This window comes from Penicillium psychrosexuale (assembly GCF_028828465.1).
Source record: "Penicillium psychrosexuale strain IBT 29551 chromosome Unknown utg000002l, whole genome shotgun sequence".
NCBI classification, from domain to species: domain Eukaryota; kingdom Fungi; phylum Ascomycota; class Eurotiomycetes; order Eurotiales; family Aspergillaceae; genus Penicillium; species Penicillium psychrosexuale.
Genome location: NW_026643187.1, coordinates 7,063,210 through 7,085,346, shown reverse-complemented (window position 1 = coordinate 7,085,346; position 22,137 = coordinate 7,063,210). Strand labels below are relative to the sequence as shown.

The window sequence follows — 22,137 nt, the reverse complement described above, 5'->3', positions numbered from 1 at the left end:
TCCCAAGTAGTTCCATTCCTAGCTAGCGGTCTAATTTTCCATATGCTACACAAAACCTCACATTTGTCATGGTGGTAGTATCTTATTGAGTTATAAGCTCACTTTATCCAAGCTCGACAAGGATTCCTCACAGTCTAGGGTTCAGAGGGATTGGGCGGTAGGCTATTGAGAACTTAGTTACAACAAATAACACGAGCTTTTGCAGAGCCAATGCAAACATTCGTGGTGGCAGTCATCAACCTTCACTTCATTCTTCATCTCTTTCCTTTCTTCCATCACACGCCACTCCTCCCACCGATCGGTATGTACTCAACAGCATCTTTATCTCCATCTCCATCTTCGCTCCATATTAAAAGCTATCTTCTAGGATTTTATTCCATCGTACCTAGCCCCTGTTCGTACCCAGCCGCTGTGAGTAAGCCACGATAAGGGTCACGGGTCCTCAATTCATCAACAATCACTCGCAATGCTGACGATAAAAACCAAATTGCTCAGAGAGTCGTTAGGTCTGACCCTCACGATCCATACTGAATACCATGGCTCGGAAGCGCAGGTTCGAGGAAATGCTCGACACAAAAAATCGATACAATCGCGGCATTGACTACACCGAGAATCTCCCTGCCACTGCCAGTTTTCTGTCTACACCCAAGCCAACGGATTCACTGGTGGAAACATGCGACAAAGTGGAAAGACTAGCTGCCATTGTTAGAAGAGGCAAAAGCCTTGCTATTCACACAAAGAATGCAACGCCTCAGCGTGATGCTATCACCGATGCCAAGGAAACCATGACCGCCCTCGAGATCGAACAGTACGAAGCCTACATTCATGGTGATATCGTCCCCACTATCGAGTGGGTCAAAGCCCAGGGGCCTCCTATGATTCCATATGGCCTAGAAGACAGTCGTCGCGCTGTTCAGTGCCTGCATGCCGCCAGAGAAATTTGCCGCAACCTGCAGATCAACCCTCACGCCACATCTCAGTTCATCGCCAACTTTCCATGGGCGATGCCTCTCATCAATGCAGTTATGAAGGTGCAGGCTATGCAACAGAAGTATGTGGACGATCAAATCAACCGTACCGAAACCGAAATGGACCTTGTGGAAGTGAATACAACACGCAGTATTGTCACTGTTGCTATGAACACCCTCGCCGATGAACAACAGCGCGTGAGCGAGGAGCAACGGCGAGTGGACCGACTGGCGGCCAAAATTCGCATGGCCTGTGAGGTCATCCAGGACCGCGAGGATGCCATTCAATCGCAAGGGGAATACTGAGGGGCTTAGAAGTGTGGAAGGTTGGATTATCTTGTCTGAAATCTCTCTTCACTAGACGATCGTGTCCTGTGCTTCCTTCTCCCATTAAACCTCCCCCTACGTGCCCTCCAACCCTCATCCCATCTGTTACACCAACACAGGTCGTTCCTTTATTCTGTACCCTCCTCACTCTCTGATTCACACTTCCCTGTTGGCTTCAATTTTGTGCTTCAAACTCGATCATCTGAATGGATGGCTCTTCGCAAAGGACAACACAGAATGAGAATCGAAGTACTGAGCAGTGTAGTTCCGAAGAGAATTAGAGACCCATAATTTTTACTCGTTCATTGTAAAACTGTAAGCCATTGTAAGTATATGGTTTGTGTCGGATCCTCTTTCTAAAGATAATCAGATCCCGAGAGTACAATAACAACAGGACTAGGCTCCAGCTCTATAAGGAATTGAACGAGAGTAGAGGTGATGACGTTTTAATTTTTTGGAACTGCAGTAGCTGACTACCATTAAAACATTTCATTCTTGAAGTTTTTCCATCAACAGACAATCACAGAGACATAGAGCAGGTGGACGGAAAGACAGTGAGAGGACATATGAGCAACAGACCCAATCCCTAGACGTACGCGATGACATGCGGCTATTCCTTGGCCTTGGAACACTCCATCCCCTTGTCTCGCACAGCGCTCTCATGGATCCTGTCGACACGTTTCTGAATAACCTCACAATCTGCACCAGTGAGCTCCATCACCGTTTCCAAGCTTAAATGTTTCTCCCTCAGAGTAGCATCCAACTGCAACCGGCGTTGTCTCTTCTGCAGGGTATCAATGGTAACCCGGATGATACTGCGAGCTGTTTCCAATTCCGCCAGCTCCATCTTGGTGAGTTCTTGATCCGCCAGCTCCATCCGGCTGGGGCCTCCTTGGTCGCAGACATACTCCCACCGCACACGCCGTACCATCGCGACTGCCTCAATAAGAGGCATCACATAGCGAAAGTTAGCCATGAACCAGTGTGCGTTCTTGCGAGTGATGTGCGGGTTATGGTAGATCTCTCGAATGGCATGAACTTGCTGCTTGAAGTGAGACCTTTCGGCCTTGGAAAGTTCAACGATTTTGTTGCTCTTTTCCCAATCGACAGTGGGCATGACGGCACCAGCGACCCAGGCATTATACTGCTCGATCTCAGTTGAACGCATTCTTTTCTTCGCCTCGTCGATGGGGTCGCGCTCTTTCTGGGGAGCCTTTGCGTAGTTAGTGTGGATGGCAAGGCTCTTGCCTTCTTTGATAAGCTCAGCCAGTCTCTTCAGTTTCTTATGGGTTTCCACTAGTTTGTCCGTTGGCTGAGGTGTAGATAGGAAGGTGGTGGTTTCAGGGAGCTTCTCGGTGAAGTCAATTCCATAATCATTTGGGTCAACTATGCAGCAACTTGCGTCGAACATTTCTTGAAAGCTGCGCTTTGGAGCCTTTGTATTAGGGGTGGGCTGAGGAGCATCCTGGACCAAGGGCATTCTGGGCAGTCTGTTTCCATCGTTAGGATTCTTTCGATTCCACCTGGTTATATTGATGACCTAGGGATAGATGGCTTACAAGGGTTCGGCTATGAACAAAGGGAAGATATAGATGGAGATGGAGATGGAGTAGTTAAGCGAATATTGGGCCATATTAGTGGGTCAGGAAGTAAGAATAGATAGAGATGGAGGATGAAGTGAAGGAAGTAGTATACTCTGTGATATTTATACTAACTGACTGTGCTTAGACTTCAACCTAGGCAATCAAATTCCCATTATTCATCGTGCTACTAATCCGCCATGTTCAGATAATTTTATCAAATATGTGGCAAACATCTCCCTCCCTTGGGATTATGTAATATGTTTTAACTCGTAACTAACGAGAACAGAGTGATATCAAGTAGAAGATTGTACGTTTTAGGGTTATGCTGGTATTGAGGTTATTCCCAACTCCCTTATGTTGCCCCGGTGGGGTACTATTTCCATCAACCAGCCAAGTGGCCGAGCAGTAACTCGGCCATCGCATTCTTCCTTGGTCTAGTGGTGATGATTTCCGCTTGTCATTAAAATCGATAAGCGCGGGAGACCGGGGTTCGATTCCCCGAGGGAGAGATTTCTTTTTTTTCTTTTGCTCCCGCTTTTCACTTTTATCTTCTCAAAATTAATTCGATACGAACGTGGCGTTTAAACAACTGTTACTCTTTTGGTCTAATTATGCGATATGACGTAGGAAATTGTACCGCAGCGACGTGCAGCAAGAATGAGTCAAAGTCCAGGCAGACGCCCACAGCCAGCCCAACTGAATCCCGTCTCGTCCAATCGAATCAACCCCGACCAATGCTGCATGGGCATGTTCGCAAATCGAGGCGTGTCAGGTGCATCTCAGGCTCAGCCTAGGGCATATGTGTGTTTGAGCGGGAGAGGCCAGCACACGAGGCTCAAATGAGTTCCCCGGGCCATAAAAGACTGGCCTATGCTTTGATTTTGCTATTCAGGGTTCTATCTTGCCTTTCCTCCTACTCTATTACCAGCAAAGCCAACCGAAATAAATTCGAGCGTTTCAGATCTATCGATCATGAATTCCAGCCAAACTATCCCCACAACGGGGCCTTTGTCCAAGACGGACTCGGCCATGTTGGAGGTCCTAGTCCCCGGCTATGGCTTTATATCGCGCATGTTGGTATCTTACCTTAATTTTGATGTCAGCTCTTACCTGCAACTCCTGGTTAGCCTTGCTGTCTTTGGCGCAACTGCTCGATACTTTGTATTCGTCATTTGGGCGAACTTCAATGAGCTGTTTGTGTCAAGAGCCGAAATCCGCCTCGACGATGAGGCATTCCATTATCTGATGTTCTGGATCTCACGCCAGCCGCATATGAGAAATACAAATCGATTCGTCGCAGGCATTAAAACCAATAGTTACTGGAGCGAGAGTATAACGGATGAAGAGGAGCTCGACAGAGACGAAGAAGCCGAGGGTGAGACTGTGGATGGCGAGAAGAACGATTCTTTCGATTCATACTGGGCCAGGGTCACCACACGGGACAAGTACAAGAAGATGCAATTTACTCCCGCGGAAGGCTGCCACTACTTCTGGTACAAGAACCGACCGCTCATGCTCGAGCGCGAACACCGAGACGGGGGTTTGTGGTATGTAATGAACAACGAGCGGATATTCATATCGTGTCTCGGTCGGAATCCGGCGATCTTGAAGTCGCTGCTAGCGGAGGCACAGCAGGCCTATGTCGAGCGCGACAGGAACCGCACGGTAATCTACCGCGGCTCACGGATTTCCGCCGGCCAAGCCTTCAGCTGGCATCGGTGTATGGCTCGGTTAGTGCGTCCTCTTTCTACCGTTATTCTCGATCAAGAACAGAAGCACGACTTCCTTGATGATATCAAAGAATACCTGCACCCTCGCACGCGCCGCTGGTACAACAACCGTGGAATCCCGTATCGGCGTGGATACCTTCTCCACGGTCCTCCGGGGACTGGCAAGACGAGTCTGTGCTTTGCAGTGGCCGGACTGCTTGGATTGAAGCTCTACTTGTTGGATCTAAATTCCACCGCCTTGGAAGAGGAGAGTCTGTCGTTATTGTTCTCGGAACTACCACGCCGATGCATTATCCTACTTGAAGATATCGATTCAGCAGGCATAACAAAGACTCGGGCCGCCAAGTCTGCGTCTACATCTACTTCAGATAACCCCGTGGATCTTGTTATCAAGGAAGCTGGCGTGGAAGCAGATGGCACAGCCGCCAAAGACGACACGAAAAAGAAAGGCGGAATCACGCTCTCCGGACTTTTGAATGTGATTGATGGTGTTGCCGCCAGTGAAGGACGTATCCTCATTATGACTACGAACCACATCAACAAGCTGGACCCGGCTCTCCTCCGTCCCGGGCGTGTGGACATGAAGATCAGCTTCGGATACACAAGCGAAGCAGATATCAAGGAGCTTTTTATCTCGATTTACGGGGCTATGAATAACGACATTGCCCATATCGGAGCGCCAAGGTCCCACATCAATGGTACCAATGGACTAGTCAAGTTGCCCCCAACCACTATTGTTGGGAACATCGCCAAGGCAGAGAGCGAGGTTATCCAAAACTCCGACCAGAGTAATGGGGGAGTGAAAAAGGCCAAAGAAAAAGACCTTAGAACTCGCATCACCGACTTGGCGTCTGAGTTTGCTGCTGTTGTTCCGAGTGGTGAGCTTACGGCTGCGGAGATCCAAGGATATCTTCTCAACCACAAGGAGACACCCGAGGTAGCGATTAAGGGTGCAGCAGAGTGGGTGCAAGAGGTACGAGATAAGAGGCGTGTCAATGAGGTACAGGTAGAGGACGAGGCAAAGGAAGATGAAAAGTAAGAAGCTGAGGGAGAGGCCGAGGGAGAGGAAAAGGACGACGAATAAAGCTGGGGTTCATGCAGGCAGGCCTAGGACGATACGATATATGAAAAATAATATAATTCTAGTACATTTGTGTACAGGCCGTACGTAGTGTGTATGTGTATTGTTTTCACATTGTGTTTTCACAGTTGTGTTTTCACAGTTGTTCTGTACATATTTGCGAAAATTATTCAAGTTTTTGAAACCGCGAAACAGTATACCATTGCTGTCACCACATATCACATGCAAGCCCTCAAAACCCGGGGTATATATCAACCAAAGCCAAAGTCCAGATGAAACCGGACCAACTGCAAAATGCAAACAAAATCTCTCAAGCAATCGACGCCGTCTTCCCATCAATAGTCACATCAGCCACATACATACACCTACTCGTCTTCTCCTCAGTACAGAACCCATGGAACAACATCCGATCCCCACACCCGCAAACATTCCCCCCACCAGGCGAAATAAGCCCTGTATTCGCAGCATTAATCATCGGAACATTGGTCTTAGTATAAGGACCGGTAATACTCTGCGCCGTAGCGTAGCGCACATCATACGCCGGGTCGGTAAAGCAATGAGTCGAATAAAACAAAAAGTACGTATTCCCATGGAGGATCAGATTCGGCGCCTCGACCAGCGGGCCATCACCATCAGCAGTACTGCGATCGAGAATCTGCACCGCGTCCCCGATAGGCGTGACACCGTCGGCGCCAACCTTCTGCAGCAGGATCGGCGTGGAAACAAGCGGCTCGACACCGTTGTTGCAGTTTCCGCCGTGGCCGATGCTGTTGCCGTCGACTTTGAAGACGACATAGCGACTGCCGTCTTTGTCTTTGAACCCTGCTGGGTCGATTGAGCCCCCCTGGTCGAGGCGGCAGGATAGGGGCGTGTTGCTTGGGACGTAGGGTCCTTCTGGGTGGTCTGCTACGGCTGTGCCGACGCAGTGGTGTCTGAGATCTGATTTTGCTTCACCGGAGTAATACATAACGTACTTTCCGTCGTCCTTGGAGATAGTTAGTTATTTGTTTTATTTAATTTTTAGGGTTAATTTTTTTAGAAGCCGAGAAAACTTACTCGCATCACCACGTCAGGTGCCCAGTGATCGCTCTCAGTTTCCCATGTTGATATTGTGGGGAGGGCTTCGACATCGAGGAGTGTCCATGTTTGGAAGTCATTTGAAACGGCGACTTGGACCCGCTTTCCGTTACCATTGGTGCCGAATGCGTACCATTTGTTGTCGGCCGCCTTCATGAAACTTGGATCGGGGAAGTTGGTGTTCAGGCCCAGCCAGGGACCCTTGATTCGCTTTTCGAATAGAGGCGAGCTCAGGACAGCCGGAAGAAGGGATAGGGTTAGTAGACCCCATGTGGAAGTGGATTTCATGAAAGAAGACCGCATATTGGACGAATTATCAGAAGATAGAGGTCTCGAAGATCCAAGTTGCTGATCATTAATCGGAGGAGGGGAGCTAAGTCCTTCTTATATGTATATTTGACCGACATTGTCCGAATGTAGGGGAACAGAGTCCGCATTGGATTTAGGGTACCAAGACACCTGAAGTAAGGCCACATGCTGGGCGTCTGCTTGGCCCCGAGGGGCATATTAACTCCGAGCAGTGGGAAGGAGATTAAACAATGAAAGCCACAGCCGCAACGCCTGATATGGAGATCCATCAGGTGGCATCGGGACTCGGCGAAATGTAGTTTGGTCCATCCAATCATGTGCGAGGTTGTGCTGGCGTTTCGTGTTTATTTTATATTTGATATTTTCGAAGCCCTATTATCGGGCTACGTTATAGAATACTTGAAAGCTAAAAGGTGCTTTGATGGGTTGCAAATGAAGGACTGGCCAGATCACTAGGGGACTATGAAAGGGAAGGGAAACAAAAGAAGGGAAGATAAATCACCTTGATACTTTCACAAGAACCTTGGAAATATCCTCAAATCCCTTGCCATCGAGGATTAGTTGGCGAGGGCACAAAGGAGATTGGGTTTATTCGGCCGAGGGCCATTGTTTGATTTGAGTCTAGAATTCTGATTCTGAGAAGGACCGGGGTATCCCTAGATAACTGCAAGATACCTGGGTGAATGCCCTGCGACTTGACTCCACGTTGCTGGAGTTGAGATGATTAGACTTGTCAGTATGACCGCATACAACATTTAATTCTACCATCGAAGTCAGTCTAAGTTCAGCTGTGCTTTAGAGCCATGATCCAACGTATATATTAGGGCGGAAGATCTCCCACGGGGCGGGTGGCTAGGGGTGACTAGGGAATAGAATGTGCGGATCAAACCGCCAAGCTCGGCCAGATGCGGCAAGGAACTTCGGACTAGGGGTAGCCGTCTTACCGCCCCCATACCTGTACCAGGTATGGGTCTGTCCCACATAACGAGAGTTTCTCACAAAACGAGAGATTTCTCTTTTTAGGTATCTTTAATATGGCATACCCATACAAAAGGTATATATACCCCATATCATATCCTCAACCCTTTGGCTAGTTAAAGGAGAAATAAGAGTATAAATCAATGATAAATTTATAGTTAAATTAGTTGGCTAATAAAAGAAGTTTCAGATATCTTATATAGAAAAGTAAAGACCATATTTATGAAAGAGATATATATAGAAACATCAACGTTCTACCACTTGGAGAATACTCAATATTTCATCCTAATATATTAATAGTAAATAAAATAGACCTCCTTTAGACTATATATCCCCTACTATATCTTTTGTAAGTATTCCTAGAAGTGACAAAATCTCTATTTCATGTTTATGTACCTTTTGTATGGGTATACCATATAAAAGATACCTAAAAAGAGAAATCTCTCGTTTTGTGAGAAACAGTCGTTATGTGGGACAGACCCATACCTGTACCAGGTATGGGGGCGGTAAGACGGCTATATGGTCGTCGATCAAGGGTCAAAGCTCCGACAGTAGTAACATGATGCAAGGGAGAGAAAATTAGATAGATTGTGGAAACAGAAAGCGAGCCGAAGCCAAGAAATAATCCGGAAATATGCAGCCCAGATATGATACCTCCAACAATTTACCCCTAGCCAATGTATGTTTCTCCACGATGATAGGCCCGGGAAATAGAGCCCAGGGGGTGAAGTTGGGTCACACGAGGCGCATGGCTTTCATGTGTTGGCACTCGTGGTCATCAGGGGCCAGACACATGGCTATAGTCGTACATCACAGTCCATTTGTTTGATCTGAGTGTTTAGTCCTCAAACATTAGAGCCCGGAGCAAATAATAGTAAAGAAAATAGTACGTGAGCATGTGCTGGACTTGACAAAAGAAAATAGAAGCAACTATAATATTAGCGACGTGAAGTCGCTGCGCAAAGGACATCCGATCGACCGATCTTTTACTGTTTCAAGACTGCCCCACCGATATCGGATCGAAGAGTAACCTTCCTCATTAGAAAAGTCCAACATCGAGCTTGTTCCATTGTCGATTACCCCGCATTATGGCGGCTGAGATGACAGCGAAGGCCTAACCAGTCGGTGAGGTCTTTCAACTTAGGATATGATGTCACGGGGGTCTTGTGCCGACTACTTCCTATGATCGGCGTTGGACTTAACAGGGATAATAACGGTGACAACACTGAGACCGGGTTTTCACGGAGATGTCAAAGCGAGCACGGTGTGACTAGATAGGGAGATATGTCATTCTCTCTAGAGCCTTGCGCCAGTGCATGACAGTGTGTCGGGGAAGATAATAAATTGACAAGAGAGGATAGTTAGGGGAGAGGAAGGTGTTCTCTTACCAATTTGGGTCGAAGGAAGTCTACAGTTTGTGCATAAATCGCAGTCTTGGCGTCATAAATTTCAATCAGCAGAATTATGCACATAATTAGCATGTTTGCATTGTTTGTTGCCCAATTTGGAAACACATAGTTAACATCGTCAAAACCTCAACATAAGAATGATGTAAAATCATTGGAAATTTTGAATCAAGGGTAGAAATAATCTCTATGCTCTTGTGCCTTGGAAAAACTCCATTCGTCGTTCAGGTCCTATATTCACTGCAATAATTCTCACCAAGGTAGCGGATAAGACCGCCGAATCTGTATAAAGCGCTCCATAACGCCTGAATTTAACAATACTGTGTAAAAAGGATAATTGTATATTCATCTCAAATATTTTTGAAACCGTCAAGTGCAAATGCAAATTTGTAACATGCACCCACCATCATCGGCCCTCACTAGGAGCTAGTGGGCAAATCGGAAGTCCAACTTTTTGTTGCCCTCATCTTTCGTTGTTCTCAAGTAATGCTGTTTCTGATCTGGACTCATAGCATTCCAAAGCCGCTCACGTTTTTTGTTCCTCCGCATATAGTAGAGCTTAATGAAGATGGTGACCAAAACGTTCCATCCGACAAGAGCCAGAAGGATCTTGTTTCCCTTTCGGTAGTAGGGTTTATCATCCGTTCGGTAGATCTGAAAAAGAAGATATGTTAGGCACAAAACTAATCAACGATATAAAAAGATATCTCGGGGTATCACAAAACATACGTTTGAAGAAATGATAGAGCCTGTTTGGCAAAGCATGTTATATACTGCACTACCCACAGTGCGAGTGCGCACAGAACCAGCGTTCCGCGAGATCAAGCTGACTATAAGAATAACGGCGTCAGAGGATTCGGAATTTGAGATGTTGTGAGAAGATATTAGTACTAACCATTGATAGAATGGACGTATGGAGAACCAATGACCAGAACTGTAACTGCGTACCAACTCCAAGGACTTGCAGTCACCGGCATCAGCTCTAGTGCCATCAGGAGAGGGAAAACCCAAAAGGAATAAAATAGTAAAATGGCCATGCGGTTGTTGATCTTTTCAGACACCCAAGACCAAAAGATGAGTTGGATCAGGAATAACACGGTCGCAGGAATGGTCAGAAGATTGACCTTGAATGTATCAAATCCAAGTGACCTTAAAAAGAGGGTCACATATGCTGATTCAGGATTAATAGGAACCAGCAGCGTGAGACTGATCAAATACATTGGCCAAAGATCGTAGTCCATGAGAGCGTCCCGCAAAAGTTTCAGTGTCAGACCTTGACGATTATGCATGCCACCCTATGTTACACACTCACAGTCAGTATAAACATTGATAAAAATCCCTTCATACGCACCTTTGCTGGATCATCTCGTAGGACTCGATTGACCATGATGACTTCCTCTCTCTCTGAGAACCAACCATCTTTCCCTCGAAACCAGCTTGCTGTCTGCGTCGGACTCGGAGGTAAATAAAACCAGGAGATGACACCAATAGTGAAAGTTACAGCACCCTCGAGAACGAAAAGCCACCTCCAGCCTTCCCAGCCGCCTATGGATCGCATGTGCAGAATTCCAAATGCCAAAAACGCCGCAACGATGGCAGTACCGCTGGAACAACAGTAGAAGAAGGCGACTCGCATGGGTAACTCGTTATTTGTATAGAAGTAGGATAGGTAAAGGAGTGCGTCGGGAATGAAGCCACCTTCTATCAGACCGAGAAGTGCCCGAGTAGCATAGAAGCTGTGCTCGCCGCTGACTAGGCCCTGGCAAATCCCGACTACACTCCAAAGAACCATTTGAATGGGAATCCATACATCGGGACCAAGCTTTTTGGAGATCATTTGCGACGGCACCTCTGCGCACAGGAAGCAAAGATAGAATATCGTCATGCCGTAGTTGTACTGGTTAGTTGATAACCCGAGGTCATCAAGCATTCCGTCGGATAATGCTTGTCCAATATTTCCCCGGTCCAACTGAAGGGCAAAGAACATCAGACAGACCCAAGAACAAATTCTGTAGTCGAGCTATTATGTCAAATGTTAGTCGGGTGGCTATAGTATAGTAATCCTGGAAAAGGTCTTCATTACCCTCCTGACGAGCAGCTGCTCTTCCTTCTCCGTCCATTCGGCAAGTGGATCATATCGATGTTTCCCTTCGTACTCCGCGATGGGTTCATAGAACTCGACTGAACCACCCGCAGCCAAAACTTCACTTTTTACAGCATTCTTTGTGGTCGGGACCTGCGTCTGTTGGACTATCGGCTGCTTTGAATCCAGCGATGATAAGCTGTTGCTCGACATTATCGATTTTTAGTCTGGTTGACAACTTCTACGATATGGATTTGGGTCTTTCGCTACAAGATATATATTTTGACTCGTACCCTTCACCTAGGATTGCGCAATGCTCGTAGCGAATGTCAATCCGACGCTATCTGGCATTTTGCAGTAGTGCCGCGGAGAAAACCCGACGGAAATGTATGTTTACAAGGTGACATTTGCGCCCGTGATGATGAATCAAATGCTTAGTATGTGCAGGATCAGCATGGCAAGGGTAAATCCGGTTAGATGGAGGGGTCCACGCAAGATAATGCTAATGCTGATAGATCGCTTAGGAAGACGACGAGATGCGCAACATGGGTCATGCCCAATAAGACTTAGCTAGGGCCGGTCCTTGATTGAACGACATGTTGCCATTCAATGCGGGATCGCGTCACCAAGTGAGTAAAATAATGACTTTTACCCCTCTACTAGACACATAGCTCGCATATAAACCTGGAAAATATAATAGTATCGAGTAAATATAGGGTGTTGTTAGATGTACCCCCCTGCCTCAAATTTCAGTACGGAGTATACAACCTTCCAGATTGGGTGCGACCATGGATTTTGCCATATATTCTGCCCGTAAAAAAACATTCATTTTAATCAGAGAAGATAGTATATTCTACTTGATTCCTATAGGATTTAACCCCTTGACGATGAAGCAGTTCTTGATGAAGCAGTTGATATGACAACCTTCGAAAAGTGACTTGATTTTGTTAGTGGCTTACATACAAATTGCAGGTATCTACGGAGGGACTAGAGAGGCATAAAATCTAAAAAGCGGTGTGGAGGGCGGTATACCGGAATAAGTTGTCGAGGTAGGTGCCAGCCTAATTAGGAAGGAGGGTACATACATCAACACCTCAAATATATTCAGCATTCAGTATCTCGAATTATCTATTACTTCCTCAGAGAATGCTGAGTGGGAATTTACCACATAATAAGAAAAAGTCAAAATTGTTGTGGTGCTCACGTGTCGATCACATGCGATCTCGATCATTGTAGAATCTAACCTTCTTCATCTTTCTCTCACCACTCCAAGAATATATATATCTGGTGTGGTATATTTTAGGTACGATGCTGTCTCCAGATTACCGAAGAGGAGGCCTTTTGCAGCTACTTCTATAATGGATTTAGCGGGGAAGATTTCACTTTCTGCTTCCGATTTATTGCCGAGTTCCTGGACATTGAAAGGACAGGCCCAGCCGGAAAGTCTTACCTTCGAAGTAAGTCACTTACTCCTAAACTTTTATAGGCTAACTTGTTCTAGATCTTTGGGTGAATCTTGCCACAAAGGTCAAGCTTTGGTTTGACAGCGTTACTGCTAAGGGCAAGCATTCTGCTATTGCCCATGGAAAGTGGCATATCGTGCTACGATATTGGCAGGAGATCACAAAGAACGAATCTGTCTCGGGTGCGACACGCGAGCTCTTTGCGGAGCTGCCACCTCGAGTCGCCGGCGTAAAGCGTAAAGCCGAGCCAGCTGCTCCTCCCTTGAAGACCTTCTTCCGAGGTACCCCGATCCACGAAGCAGCCGATTCGTGAAGGCTTATCATTAACTTATCAATATATCGAGTATTGTTCAAATTAATTTCATTTCCTGGGTCTTTCTTGTCGTAGTAATATTACTATTCATATATGTTAGCCGCCTATCTACCAGATATTGAGACTGATAATCTAGGAAATTTTATTTCAAATCAAATGCGGCTGGTAGGTTAATCTGACGTCTATCTAAAGGGTTGTGAAGGGTCGGTAGTGACCAGGACTAAGCTTCAACATGTCATGCTAGAGTAAGACGCGGAAAGACTTGTCTAGGTTTGCATCTAGTTGCAAAAAGTCCACAAGACGTCCCAAATGATCAATTCCCCAGAAGCTTTCCTTTGACCCCTGTGCATCTATGCAATCAAACCAAGGCAAACCGAAGCCGCCGGAGTTGACGACCTGTTGTGTGTTTTCATCCAAAATGTCTTTTGTCTCGGTACCTTTGAACTGTAGAACAATATTAGAGAAGAAATACGAGTCATTTAAGCCAGAAGAAACCGTACCTCATCCATGATCCGCTTAGCGTTTTCGGGCCCAAGTTCACTTTCAAAGATAGGAGAGAAACCGGGCTGAGTGAGGACATTCGCGTCACCCTCTTCCCAGAAGCCACGATAGATATTATCCATGATGGGGATAATCTTATCGGGGCATTGTTTAGCCACAAGGCATAGAGCAAGCTGGACCTCCGAAGTGGATGCCGGAAATGCTTCCGGGAGGGCTTCGGACATGGGAACCTGGAAGCGACGAGCCCAGTAAATGCGTTCTTGATTCAACCATTGGGCCTTGTCTACAATGGGAAATTAGCATGCTAAATATAGAGTCCGTAGTCCATATCCTTAGGAACAAAAGAAGAAGAAGAACCCACTCTTGACGGCCAAAGGGGGCGTGTTCTTGCACAACTGGAACAGTCCTCGCACGGAGACGGGAACATAGTCAATGTCACATTTTTCAAAGACAGGGGACGTCTATCGACAATGATTAGCTTTCTCGTTCATCAAGTCCTTCGAGATGTTCCACTAACCTTCAAAGCATGGAACGCTATCCAGGCGAAGGGACTGCCAATGTCGAAATATAAGGTTATTTTAGGGACAGTCATAATCGGAATAGTACTGTATGATGATAGACCGTGGAGATAATACACCTAGATCAGGACTGGGATTTTGCTCTTTATATCGACGACATAATTTTATGATTATTCATATTAGGGGATAGGTTGAGTTATACTCTCCCAACGGATTTTAAGCTCATTAGGTTCGGGTGGATTTCTTGGTGGAGCCCGGACTCAACCTTCAACATTTTGAGGGTTGATCTTTTTGGAAAGGGGTATTTTGGATACTGGGACACATTAAGTCTGAGTTTCACGAACAAGAATGCCTTGCAGATAAGAATTACAGGTACCAGAGGACATCGTCATACCAATTAATTCAACTATGTACTACCTACCACTCGGCATTATAAAGCATGTCACATATTGACATACCATCACTTACTATTCTCCGCGGTTTGATATTTACTCAAAGCCCTCAATCTCTTTCCACCCTTGAAAAAGACCCACGGAACAGGCAAAAGTGCCACTGAAATAAACCCAAGCACGCTAGAGGCCCACCCTGTACCGAGCCTGGTGTACACTATAGGACGCGTAAGGATACATTTTTTAATTATCATCATAAAGGGCAGACACTCACTTTGGACGGTAAACAGAGGGAACGCAGCTGCGAGTCCATAACGTGCCAACCCATTGGCGCTCATGGCACTCGCGATAGTGAGGCCATGATAAGTATCAACGAGGTACTGTGTTGTGCTCACAAAGACACATAGATTGCCCCATCCAAAAACCATGATTGCAACGACGGGACTTGCCCAGGAGATATCAGCCCTGGCAGTCCACGCAAACCAGAACAGTCCGATCGGCAATCCAACACTACCTATTAGTGCTGGATAGAGGCGATATTCGGGTGGTGTTTGCCCCTCCGGATGATTTGCGACTTTCGGGAGGTAAAGAAAGACGTTGCATAGTATGACTGTCACAGTTCCGAGTAGACATCCAACGACAATGGCCAAGAAGACTAGGCCGGAGGACTCGATGTTGAAATGATAGGTACCTTGGAAGATCAATGGAAAGGCTGCGAAGAACGAGAAGAGTGTCGCAAATTCACAAGCAACGTAAAGGCAAATGAAGCCAACGATGGGTTCAGTTAGGAGCATATGGATAGGGCGGAGGAGAGAAATGGTTACAAATAGGCGTAGCTTGGACGAGAGAGGTGCTGATGGGGGAGCTTCTAATCCTAGTTCCCGGGCACGACGACGCTTGATGATAGGATGAAAAGTCTCTTTCGCAATTGAAATTATGATTCCAGTCACGATCGCGAAGAAGATCGTTGTCCACTGTGTCCAACGCCAGCCTTTCCGATTGACAACGAAACTTCCAATAACCGGCCTAAGAAATAGTCAGCAAGACGGAGAACTTGTCAAATAGGATAATTCGGAAAATATTGACCCTAGACCAGGACCCAGAAAAGGCGTGAGAATAAAGATAGCCGAGGGAAGAGCGCGGTGGACTGGTTTGAACGTCTCATTGATAGTTCCGGCCGCAATCGCCAGAGTTGGTGCATAGCAGAAACCAGCCAAGAAACGTAAAACACAAAGCCCAGAAAACGTGGGACAAAACCCAACCCCTAGAGTGAACAAAGTTCCCAGAGTTATCGCTCCGATGTAGATTGGGTATCTCCCGACAGTTTCAGAAAGAGGTCCTCCAACGATAGGACCAAGGGCTAGAGCAAAAACGTAGAGTGACATGGGTAATATAGCGACGGTGCTGCTGACGCCAAATTCCTCCATGAACTGCGAGTGAGCGGGTGAGATAATAGAGACTCCAACACTCCTGAATAACATGTCAGATTTGAAGTCACCTTCACGTTGCGCGGAAGGAATAACCAACGTTGTAAAAGCCGCCCATGCAATCATCATCACTTGCAGAACTTTCTGAATTGTTGGCCAATTGTAAGGATTGCTCGGATCATTATCCCAATCCCAGGTTTCACTGCTTTCAGGCTTCTCTGCAGTATTGACGAATGCCAGGTCGAGCGTATCGTCGGATGATGACTGTAAAACATCAATGGTACCGTGTGTAGCAGCCTCCAGGCCGTCATCAAGTTGCACCATGTTGACAATACCCTTGGAAGGTAAGCAGATAAGAAGCAGAGAGGTACATATCGTTACGACGCTCTCTTATGAGGAAGGATCGAATGCAACGATAGGGTAATCGGTAATTGGCGAGTATTCCGAGGTAGATTACTTCTCAATAATCCTTCTAAAAACCGATGACGAGGTTTCTATAGTCCTAAAGCAGTATCTGAAGCCCATTCGAGGCGGCTAAAGCGAGGGCCGCCTGGGAATATCAGAAATTGGCCTGCCGAGGAATATTTTGATTATTCAACATTGATTACTCAACATTGATTATTCAACATTAATTATTCAACATGCCTGTGCATTTGTGAGACCGGTAGACGGAGATTGGGTAAAATGTTGATTGGTGTTGAGGTTTATATTTGGCTTGTTGAGGAAGCGTTCAGTGTGGCTGAATAGAGAGAGACTTGAAGATTCGTGGCAGCAAAGAATAACCTAGCGCATCAGTGATACTCTGATCTCACATCCTGTACGTGTAGCACCAAATAACCTTGTCCCATTCCTCTAAAAGGAGCATCGGGCTTGGGAATACCCTTCCAATCAACTGAGGACAAAAAGTGGTCGATATCTTGCTCATAATCACCGAGTATTGCCAATCAGCTGTGAGTTTTCACCACCCCCGGAAGTACCAATATCACCTCCATTCTGCTCTCAATCCGGACCGTAACTCGATATTACGGTAGGGTGAGATATTCACAAACATTACAGAACCGGAGTCAGACACGCGGAGAGGTGATCACCAAGGAGGGGTGCAACACCGCGAGACAGCGAAGAAAGGTGCCACCGGTGATTTCCGGATGTTGACCATCACGATTGAATATGCTGGTGTTATTAAGATGATAAACAACGGACCGGATTGGGATTGATATCGGCAGAGGACAGTTGAAGGCCATTTCCCGGGCCAAAGAGATAAGATCTTCGACCTGGTTATTCAGGCCGCGAACCTTCCCAAAACGGTCGCCAAGCCTGGATTACATAATAAGAAAGTGGAGTCGACGTTAATCACTGTGGGGCCCGAGAATCCTTCCGCCCTTCGATCAAGTGGCCTGACGTCTTTATTGTTTCCCCTTTATCAGGATATGTCGTCATAGAATCTTGACACAGAATCTTGAGGTAGATGTCGACTCTACACCTCGTAGGGCTATGAGCTCAAAATAATTCGTCTCATCCTATCTTCCCGAAAGCCTTTCGGCCTTTTAAACTTTGCCGACCCGCTTACAATCCCCGCCGGGCTTCGGGACTTGATACCTGTTTTTGGCCGGGATTTGTTGCTTCGGAGGTCGAAAGGCTCATCACAGACTTCTTACATCTATAGTCTGACATTTATATCATCGCCCTCATCTGGTATAAAGCTATCGCTCCACCGGGTTACATGCAGTTCTATCCCAGAGCGCGAGAGCAGCGGCCTAGCATCCACCACCCATCTGTTCGGCCGCGTCGATTCGGCTTGCTAAAGGCATCTGCTATCAATCTTCTTCTGCTCCAAATTCTATTCCTCGGTTTATTCTGTTACCTATTCGGATCCCTTTTCCAGCAGTCTTCACACATTCATAACATCAATGTTTTGTTTGTTGACTACGATGGTGGTGCGATAGGCGACGCGGCCCGCGCCGCGTTTCAAAGCCTCAAGGGACCCGGCTTTCCAACCCTTGTTGAGCGATCTGCCTCAGCGTACCCCCACCCTGGCTCGATTGAAGGTGCAGTCTGCGACATCAAATACTGGGGAGCATTATACACGACAGCAAATGCGTCCAACGCATTGAGCGCCGCATTAGCAGGTGGAGCAGCTGCATCTTCGTACGATAAGAACAATGTTCTTACCATGGTGTGGAATGAAGCGCGCTACCCAACGGTAATTGACACCGTCCTTGCAGATAGCATGAAAGTATTCTCGGAAACTGCGCGTCTGGCGTACTCGCAAACCAACGGGAAACAGTCTCTGCAGAGTATCAACAGCTCCGATCCTGCTGCGATTGCAGCGTTCTACGATCCTTGGACATTAGCCGACAACAATATCCAACCCACAGAACAAGGGTCAAGGGTTGTCTACAACACCCTAGTTATCATCTTGATCGTAATCCAAGAGTTCTTCTTTCTTGGTACTATCAATGGTTTATACGTTCAATTCAAACTCTACACCTCGCTGTCAGCCCATCGCATCGCTATTGCGCGCCTAGTCATCTCTTCAGTGTACACACTTGTCGGGTCCATATGTACCGCCGGTGCAATCTGGGCATTCAAAAGTGGCTGGACTGTTAATGGAAACCAGTTCGCACTCAATTGGCTGGCATTATGGCTCTTTGCACATGTGAATTTCCTCGTGCTAGACACTTTCACCATCTGGCTTCCCCCTCCCTACGTGCCGATGGCGTTGATATCGTGGGTCGTCTCGAATGTCACTTCCATTCTTCTCCCATTCGAGCTGGCACCTGCTTTCTACAAACTGGGCTTTGCCCTGCCAGCACATTCCGTCTTCCAGGTACTCATCGACATATGGTCTTCTGGCTGCAACCCCCAACTCTATTTCGCGCTGCCTATTCTCTTCGTTTACGAGATTCTTGGCATCACGTCGAGCTCAATCGGTGTTTATAGAAGGGCTCATTACGCGTGCATAGAACAGGAAATCGAAGAAAAGGCTTGCAAGGAGCGAGTGACGGCTGCAATCCTTGAGAAGGAAGAGGCTCAACGGGTCAGACGGCAAGCGTCACGTCATGCCGAAAGAAGCGGAACATCGGACAGCGAGGATGAACAAAGGGCTGCTTTGGAAAGACGAGACACAGTGACGTCACCCAGTGAACAAGAGGAGTTGACCAACATTATTCACCGTGAGATGACTCGGCCGGATATTGATAGAACATCTAGCAGGAAAGATAGTACCGGCCCATCTTTTCCCTTGGCTTACAGAGATTAAAAAAACACTGCTGTGTTGCTCTGAATGATAAAAAGCGATCTCACCACTCTATACTATCTAGAAACTATGTAATTTAGGATTTGTATAATATTCTTCATATTTCCAGCCCACAATACAAAATGTCCTCAACTTCATCTCGAACAAACATCGATTCAAGTAAACAATGTTATAGAGAAGAATATTCGTGCGACCTAATAAATCTACAATCACTTACCCGCCGCCTTCTTCCCCTTGTATGGCTCCTCGGCAAAATCAGCTATCGGAGTAGCCCAGCTCGGACCAAGCAGCAAGCGTGCAATATGGTCATCATGGCTGGGATCCATCTCATCTTCATCTTCACGAGCGCTTCCAAAAACCTCAGGCTTGCTATATGGCTCCTCCGGAAGGTCAACTACCTCTTTAGCCCATTTCGAACCAAGTAGCAATCGTGCAATATAGTTATCATTGCTAGGATCCAACTCACTTTCCTCGTCGGTCTCATTCTCGCTATTGAAAACAGCGACAGAGCGAGTAAATGAGGACGATTCAAGGATCTTTTGGGCGAGCGCATTTGCAACTATAAGGTTACTATTTATGTCACCCTTGAGCAGAGCGATTTGGCGTGGCATTTCTCTCTGAAGGGTGTCACAAAGCCGCGTGAAATGAGCGTCCTTCCCGACTTGTGCACAGATGCGAGCCAGACGAGAAATTGCGTTTAACCTTTCAATTACCAGCATGCGATTCTCTGGGTTGGATCGGAGATCGTGAATTCCACGCCGGAGAGCAGTGAGCATACGCTCGTGCTGCTCGCCATCGTTTAGTGGCGGCATTGTCTGTAGAGCCTGGAAATGTCAGTATATCTAATTGTTAGTACTTACCTAGAGATGGTCGATGAATTACACGCTCCGAGCGCTGATCAAGAGGTCGGCCCTGATGGAGTCCCGATGATGTGGGCATCGGGGCTATTTAATTGTTTTTGGTTCCTATTAGTTCAGAAATGAATCTTCCGAAAACAAAGACCATTGTTGCAGATAAAGAATGAAATGAATGATACAAGGCCATTGTTAATGTCTCCTTCTATGCCAGAGATATTATTCGAATTGAGTTCAAGCCACCACGATAGTCCTCAAGATATAAAGCTGCGACTAGTGTTGAGTGTTGATTTTGAAAATATTTAATTCGGTATTCCCAAGTGGATTCCCACAGTAAAGTAGAAGTATGTTCCTTATTCTTCACACGGAAGTCTTCCCTCACATACCTAGGGACAAAACGCAGGACATGACATATTTTTGATACATGCGTACAGGCCTTCCAATTGGCTCGTGGTGGACAAGTGGGGTCAACGGAAAGCTTGGGATAAACCGTACGCCGGTGGAGTGGGAAACATGACCTAGCAGATGAAATAGTGTAATGTTTTATTGTCAAGTTGCCACGGTTCGGTGACGAGATAAGACATAGCAATCAATCGTTTCGAGATCTAGGCTGGAATCCTTACATCGAAGGAACATGCACTTGAGGGTTGATCAATTTCAGTAGGTAAAAAGATTCAAGGTGTTCTCTCAGTCAGAGAGCTTGATCTGCCCACAAAGAACGACATCTTCCCCAAATGGGTACCATTTGACATTCTTCAATCTCGCTGCGGATATCGCATTTCCATCCTCGTCAAAGCGCCTATCAGGGGAGACGACCACGCCACCTTCGCCCAGCCACGTGGGAGCAATAGTAACAATGACGCTGTCCAACAAGGACATGTAAAGCGGGCTCAAAAGGGATTTGATGACCTGGCCACCACCCTCTACCATCACGCTATCGAGACCGTTCGATTTCAGGGTGACGAGCAAATCTGGCCAGTCAACCTGATGTCGGCCGGTGTGGGTTCTAAGCATTTTGACTGGGATAAATCTTCCGCCGTATTTTTCCAGTAATGCTTGTTTCTTGGCGTTTGGTTTCTCAACTGCGGTGATGATCCATGGTGCAAGGCCACGCCCCTCTCTGCAAAGCTGGAACAGCTTGCTGTCGTCTGAAAAGTCCCATCGGGCTGTCGGATCAATCACAACTGGTCTAGGCTGGCCATCTAGGCCGGGCTTTCCATAACCCCCAACTCCTGTGATTCGACAATTGAGACCGGGATCGTCTGCCACTGCCGTACCAACGCCAATGATAATTCCGTCATGGCGAGATCGCAGATAATGAGTCATTGCCTTGGATTGGGGTCCAGAAAGAACTGTACGTGCACCAGGAGACAGAGCTAGAGAAGCGTCAAGCGAGGTCGCGAATGTGAGTGTTGTGAAGGGGAGATCAGACTCAGGTGCCGAGCCATCCCGAGGAGGTAGATGAGGCTCTAAGAAGCCCCTATCTGAATCTGGAAACTCCAGTGCATCTCTAGGTGCTGAGGTCATCTTGATCGTTGTGGGTTTCGTATGGTTCACTCAATAATTGTTGTTGGAGATACGAAAGATCGATCTGAAGGTCGGCCTTGGCGGTGGGATCAAGTTTATATTGATGCCTCAGGCTTAGAGTGCACGGACCATGCCCAACAACACCGCGCGTCCGCCGATCCTTTCTTGCAAGAGCGAGGGCTTTTACGCAACGCCCTTGAAATCCGCAATTCTCCGGTCCTACGGAGAAGGTCCTGGTAGTTTAGTTACATTTGCTTCATTCCAGGGCGATTTTGATGCTGTTCGCTGTAATCTGCTATCTGCACTAAACTCCTTCGGGTGGAGAAAGAAAAATATTGGGAGCTCGG

The 22,137-nt window shown here is 46.8% G+C and overlaps 11 protein-coding genes across 11 annotated transcripts; 4 read left to right on the top strand and 7 right to left on the bottom strand.

The window, feature by feature from the left end:
- Positions 1 to 536: 536 nt before the first annotated feature.
- On the top strand, positions 537 to 1,274 carry N7518_003792 (uncharacterized protein; the record flags this gene model as incomplete). The annotated part of the gene is made up of 1 exon (XM_057184719.1): positions 537 to 1,274. One exon carries the CDS (start codon positions 537 to 539, stop codon positions 1,272 to 1,274), a length of 738 nt encoding a protein of 245 aa, XP_057046169.1.
- Positions 1,275 to 1,905: 631 nt separating this feature from the next.
- Positions 1,906 to 2,775, bottom strand: N7518_003791 (uncharacterized protein; the record flags this gene model as incomplete). The annotated part of the gene is made up of 1 exon (XM_057184718.1): positions 1,906 to 2,775. One exon carries the CDS (start codon positions 2,773 to 2,775, stop codon positions 1,906 to 1,908), a length of 870 nt encoding a protein of 289 aa, XP_057046168.1.
- A 154-nt stretch (positions 2,776 to 2,929) lies between these two features.
- On the bottom strand, positions 2,930 to 3,418 carry N7518_003790 (uncharacterized protein; the record flags this gene model as incomplete). Its single annotated transcript, XM_057184717.1, has 2 exons — positions 2,930 to 2,991; positions 3,157 to 3,418. Coding segments are annotated over 2 exons (324 nt in total), but the record flags the coding sequence as incomplete, so codon positions are not given.
- A 432-nt stretch (positions 3,419 to 3,850) lies between these two features.
- On the top strand, positions 3,851 to 5,647 carry N7518_003789 (BCS1 and AAA domain-containing protein; the record flags this gene model as incomplete). The annotated part of the gene is made up of 1 exon (XM_057184716.1): positions 3,851 to 5,647. One exon carries the CDS (start codon positions 3,851 to 3,853, stop codon positions 5,645 to 5,647), a length of 1,797 nt encoding a protein of 598 aa, XP_057046166.1.
- Positions 5,648 to 5,999: 352 nt separating this feature from the next.
- Positions 6,000 to 7,069, bottom strand: N7518_003788 (glycoside hydrolase family 43 protein; the record flags this gene model as incomplete). Its single annotated transcript, XM_057184715.1, has 2 exons — positions 6,000 to 6,674; positions 6,746 to 7,069. 2 exons carry the CDS (start codon positions 7,067 to 7,069, stop codon positions 6,000 to 6,002), a joined length of 999 nt encoding a protein of 332 aa, XP_057046165.1.
- A 2,816-nt stretch (positions 7,070 to 9,885) lies between these two features.
- On the bottom strand, positions 9,886 to 11,755 carry N7518_003787 (uncharacterized protein; the record flags this gene model as incomplete). Its single annotated transcript, XM_057184714.1, has 5 exons — positions 9,886 to 10,113; positions 10,189 to 10,289; positions 10,355 to 10,754; positions 10,811 to 11,479; positions 11,543 to 11,755. 5 exons carry the CDS (start codon positions 11,753 to 11,755, stop codon positions 9,886 to 9,888), a joined length of 1,611 nt encoding a protein of 536 aa, XP_057046164.1.
- A 241-nt stretch (positions 11,756 to 11,996) lies between these two features.
- Positions 11,997 to 13,318, top strand: N7518_003786 (uncharacterized protein; the record flags this gene model as incomplete). The annotated part of the gene is made up of 3 exons (XM_057184713.1): positions 11,997 to 12,005; positions 12,067 to 12,091; positions 13,044 to 13,318. 3 exons carry the CDS (start codon positions 11,997 to 11,999, stop codon positions 13,316 to 13,318), a joined length of 309 nt encoding a protein of 102 aa, XP_057046163.1.
- Positions 13,319 to 13,558: 240 nt separating this feature from the next.
- Positions 13,559 to 16,477, bottom strand: N7518_003785 (Major facilitator superfamily; the record flags this gene model as incomplete). The annotated part of the gene is made up of 7 exons (XM_057184712.1): positions 13,559 to 13,762; positions 13,819 to 14,102; positions 14,181 to 14,280; positions 14,337 to 14,370; positions 14,871 to 14,943; positions 15,001 to 15,752; positions 15,813 to 16,477. 7 exons carry the CDS (start codon positions 16,475 to 16,477, stop codon positions 13,559 to 13,561), a joined length of 2,112 nt encoding a protein of 703 aa, XP_057046162.1.
- A 1,396-nt stretch (positions 16,478 to 17,873) lies between these two features.
- On the top strand, positions 17,874 to 19,412 carry N7518_003784 (SNG1 family protein; the record flags this gene model as incomplete). Its single annotated transcript, XM_057184711.1, has 1 exon — positions 17,874 to 19,412. The coding sequence occupies one exon, from the start codon at positions 17,874 to 17,876 to the stop codon at positions 19,410 to 19,412; it is 1,539 nt and encodes a 512-aa protein (XP_057046161.1).
- A 206-nt stretch (positions 19,413 to 19,618) lies between these two features.
- N7518_003783 (uncharacterized protein) lies at positions 19,619 to 20,221 on the bottom strand (the record flags this gene model as incomplete). Its single annotated transcript, XM_057184710.1, has 1 exon — positions 19,619 to 20,221. One exon carries the CDS (start codon positions 20,219 to 20,221, stop codon positions 19,619 to 19,621), a length of 603 nt encoding a protein of 200 aa, XP_057046160.1.
- A 729-nt stretch (positions 20,222 to 20,950) lies between these two features.
- On the bottom strand, positions 20,951 to 21,790 carry N7518_003782 (RibD family protein; the record flags this gene model as incomplete). Its single annotated transcript, XM_057184709.1, has 1 exon — positions 20,951 to 21,790. The coding sequence occupies one exon, from the start codon at positions 21,788 to 21,790 to the stop codon at positions 20,951 to 20,953; it is 840 nt and encodes a 279-aa protein (XP_057046159.1).
- Positions 21,791 to 22,137: the final 347 nt, after the last annotated feature.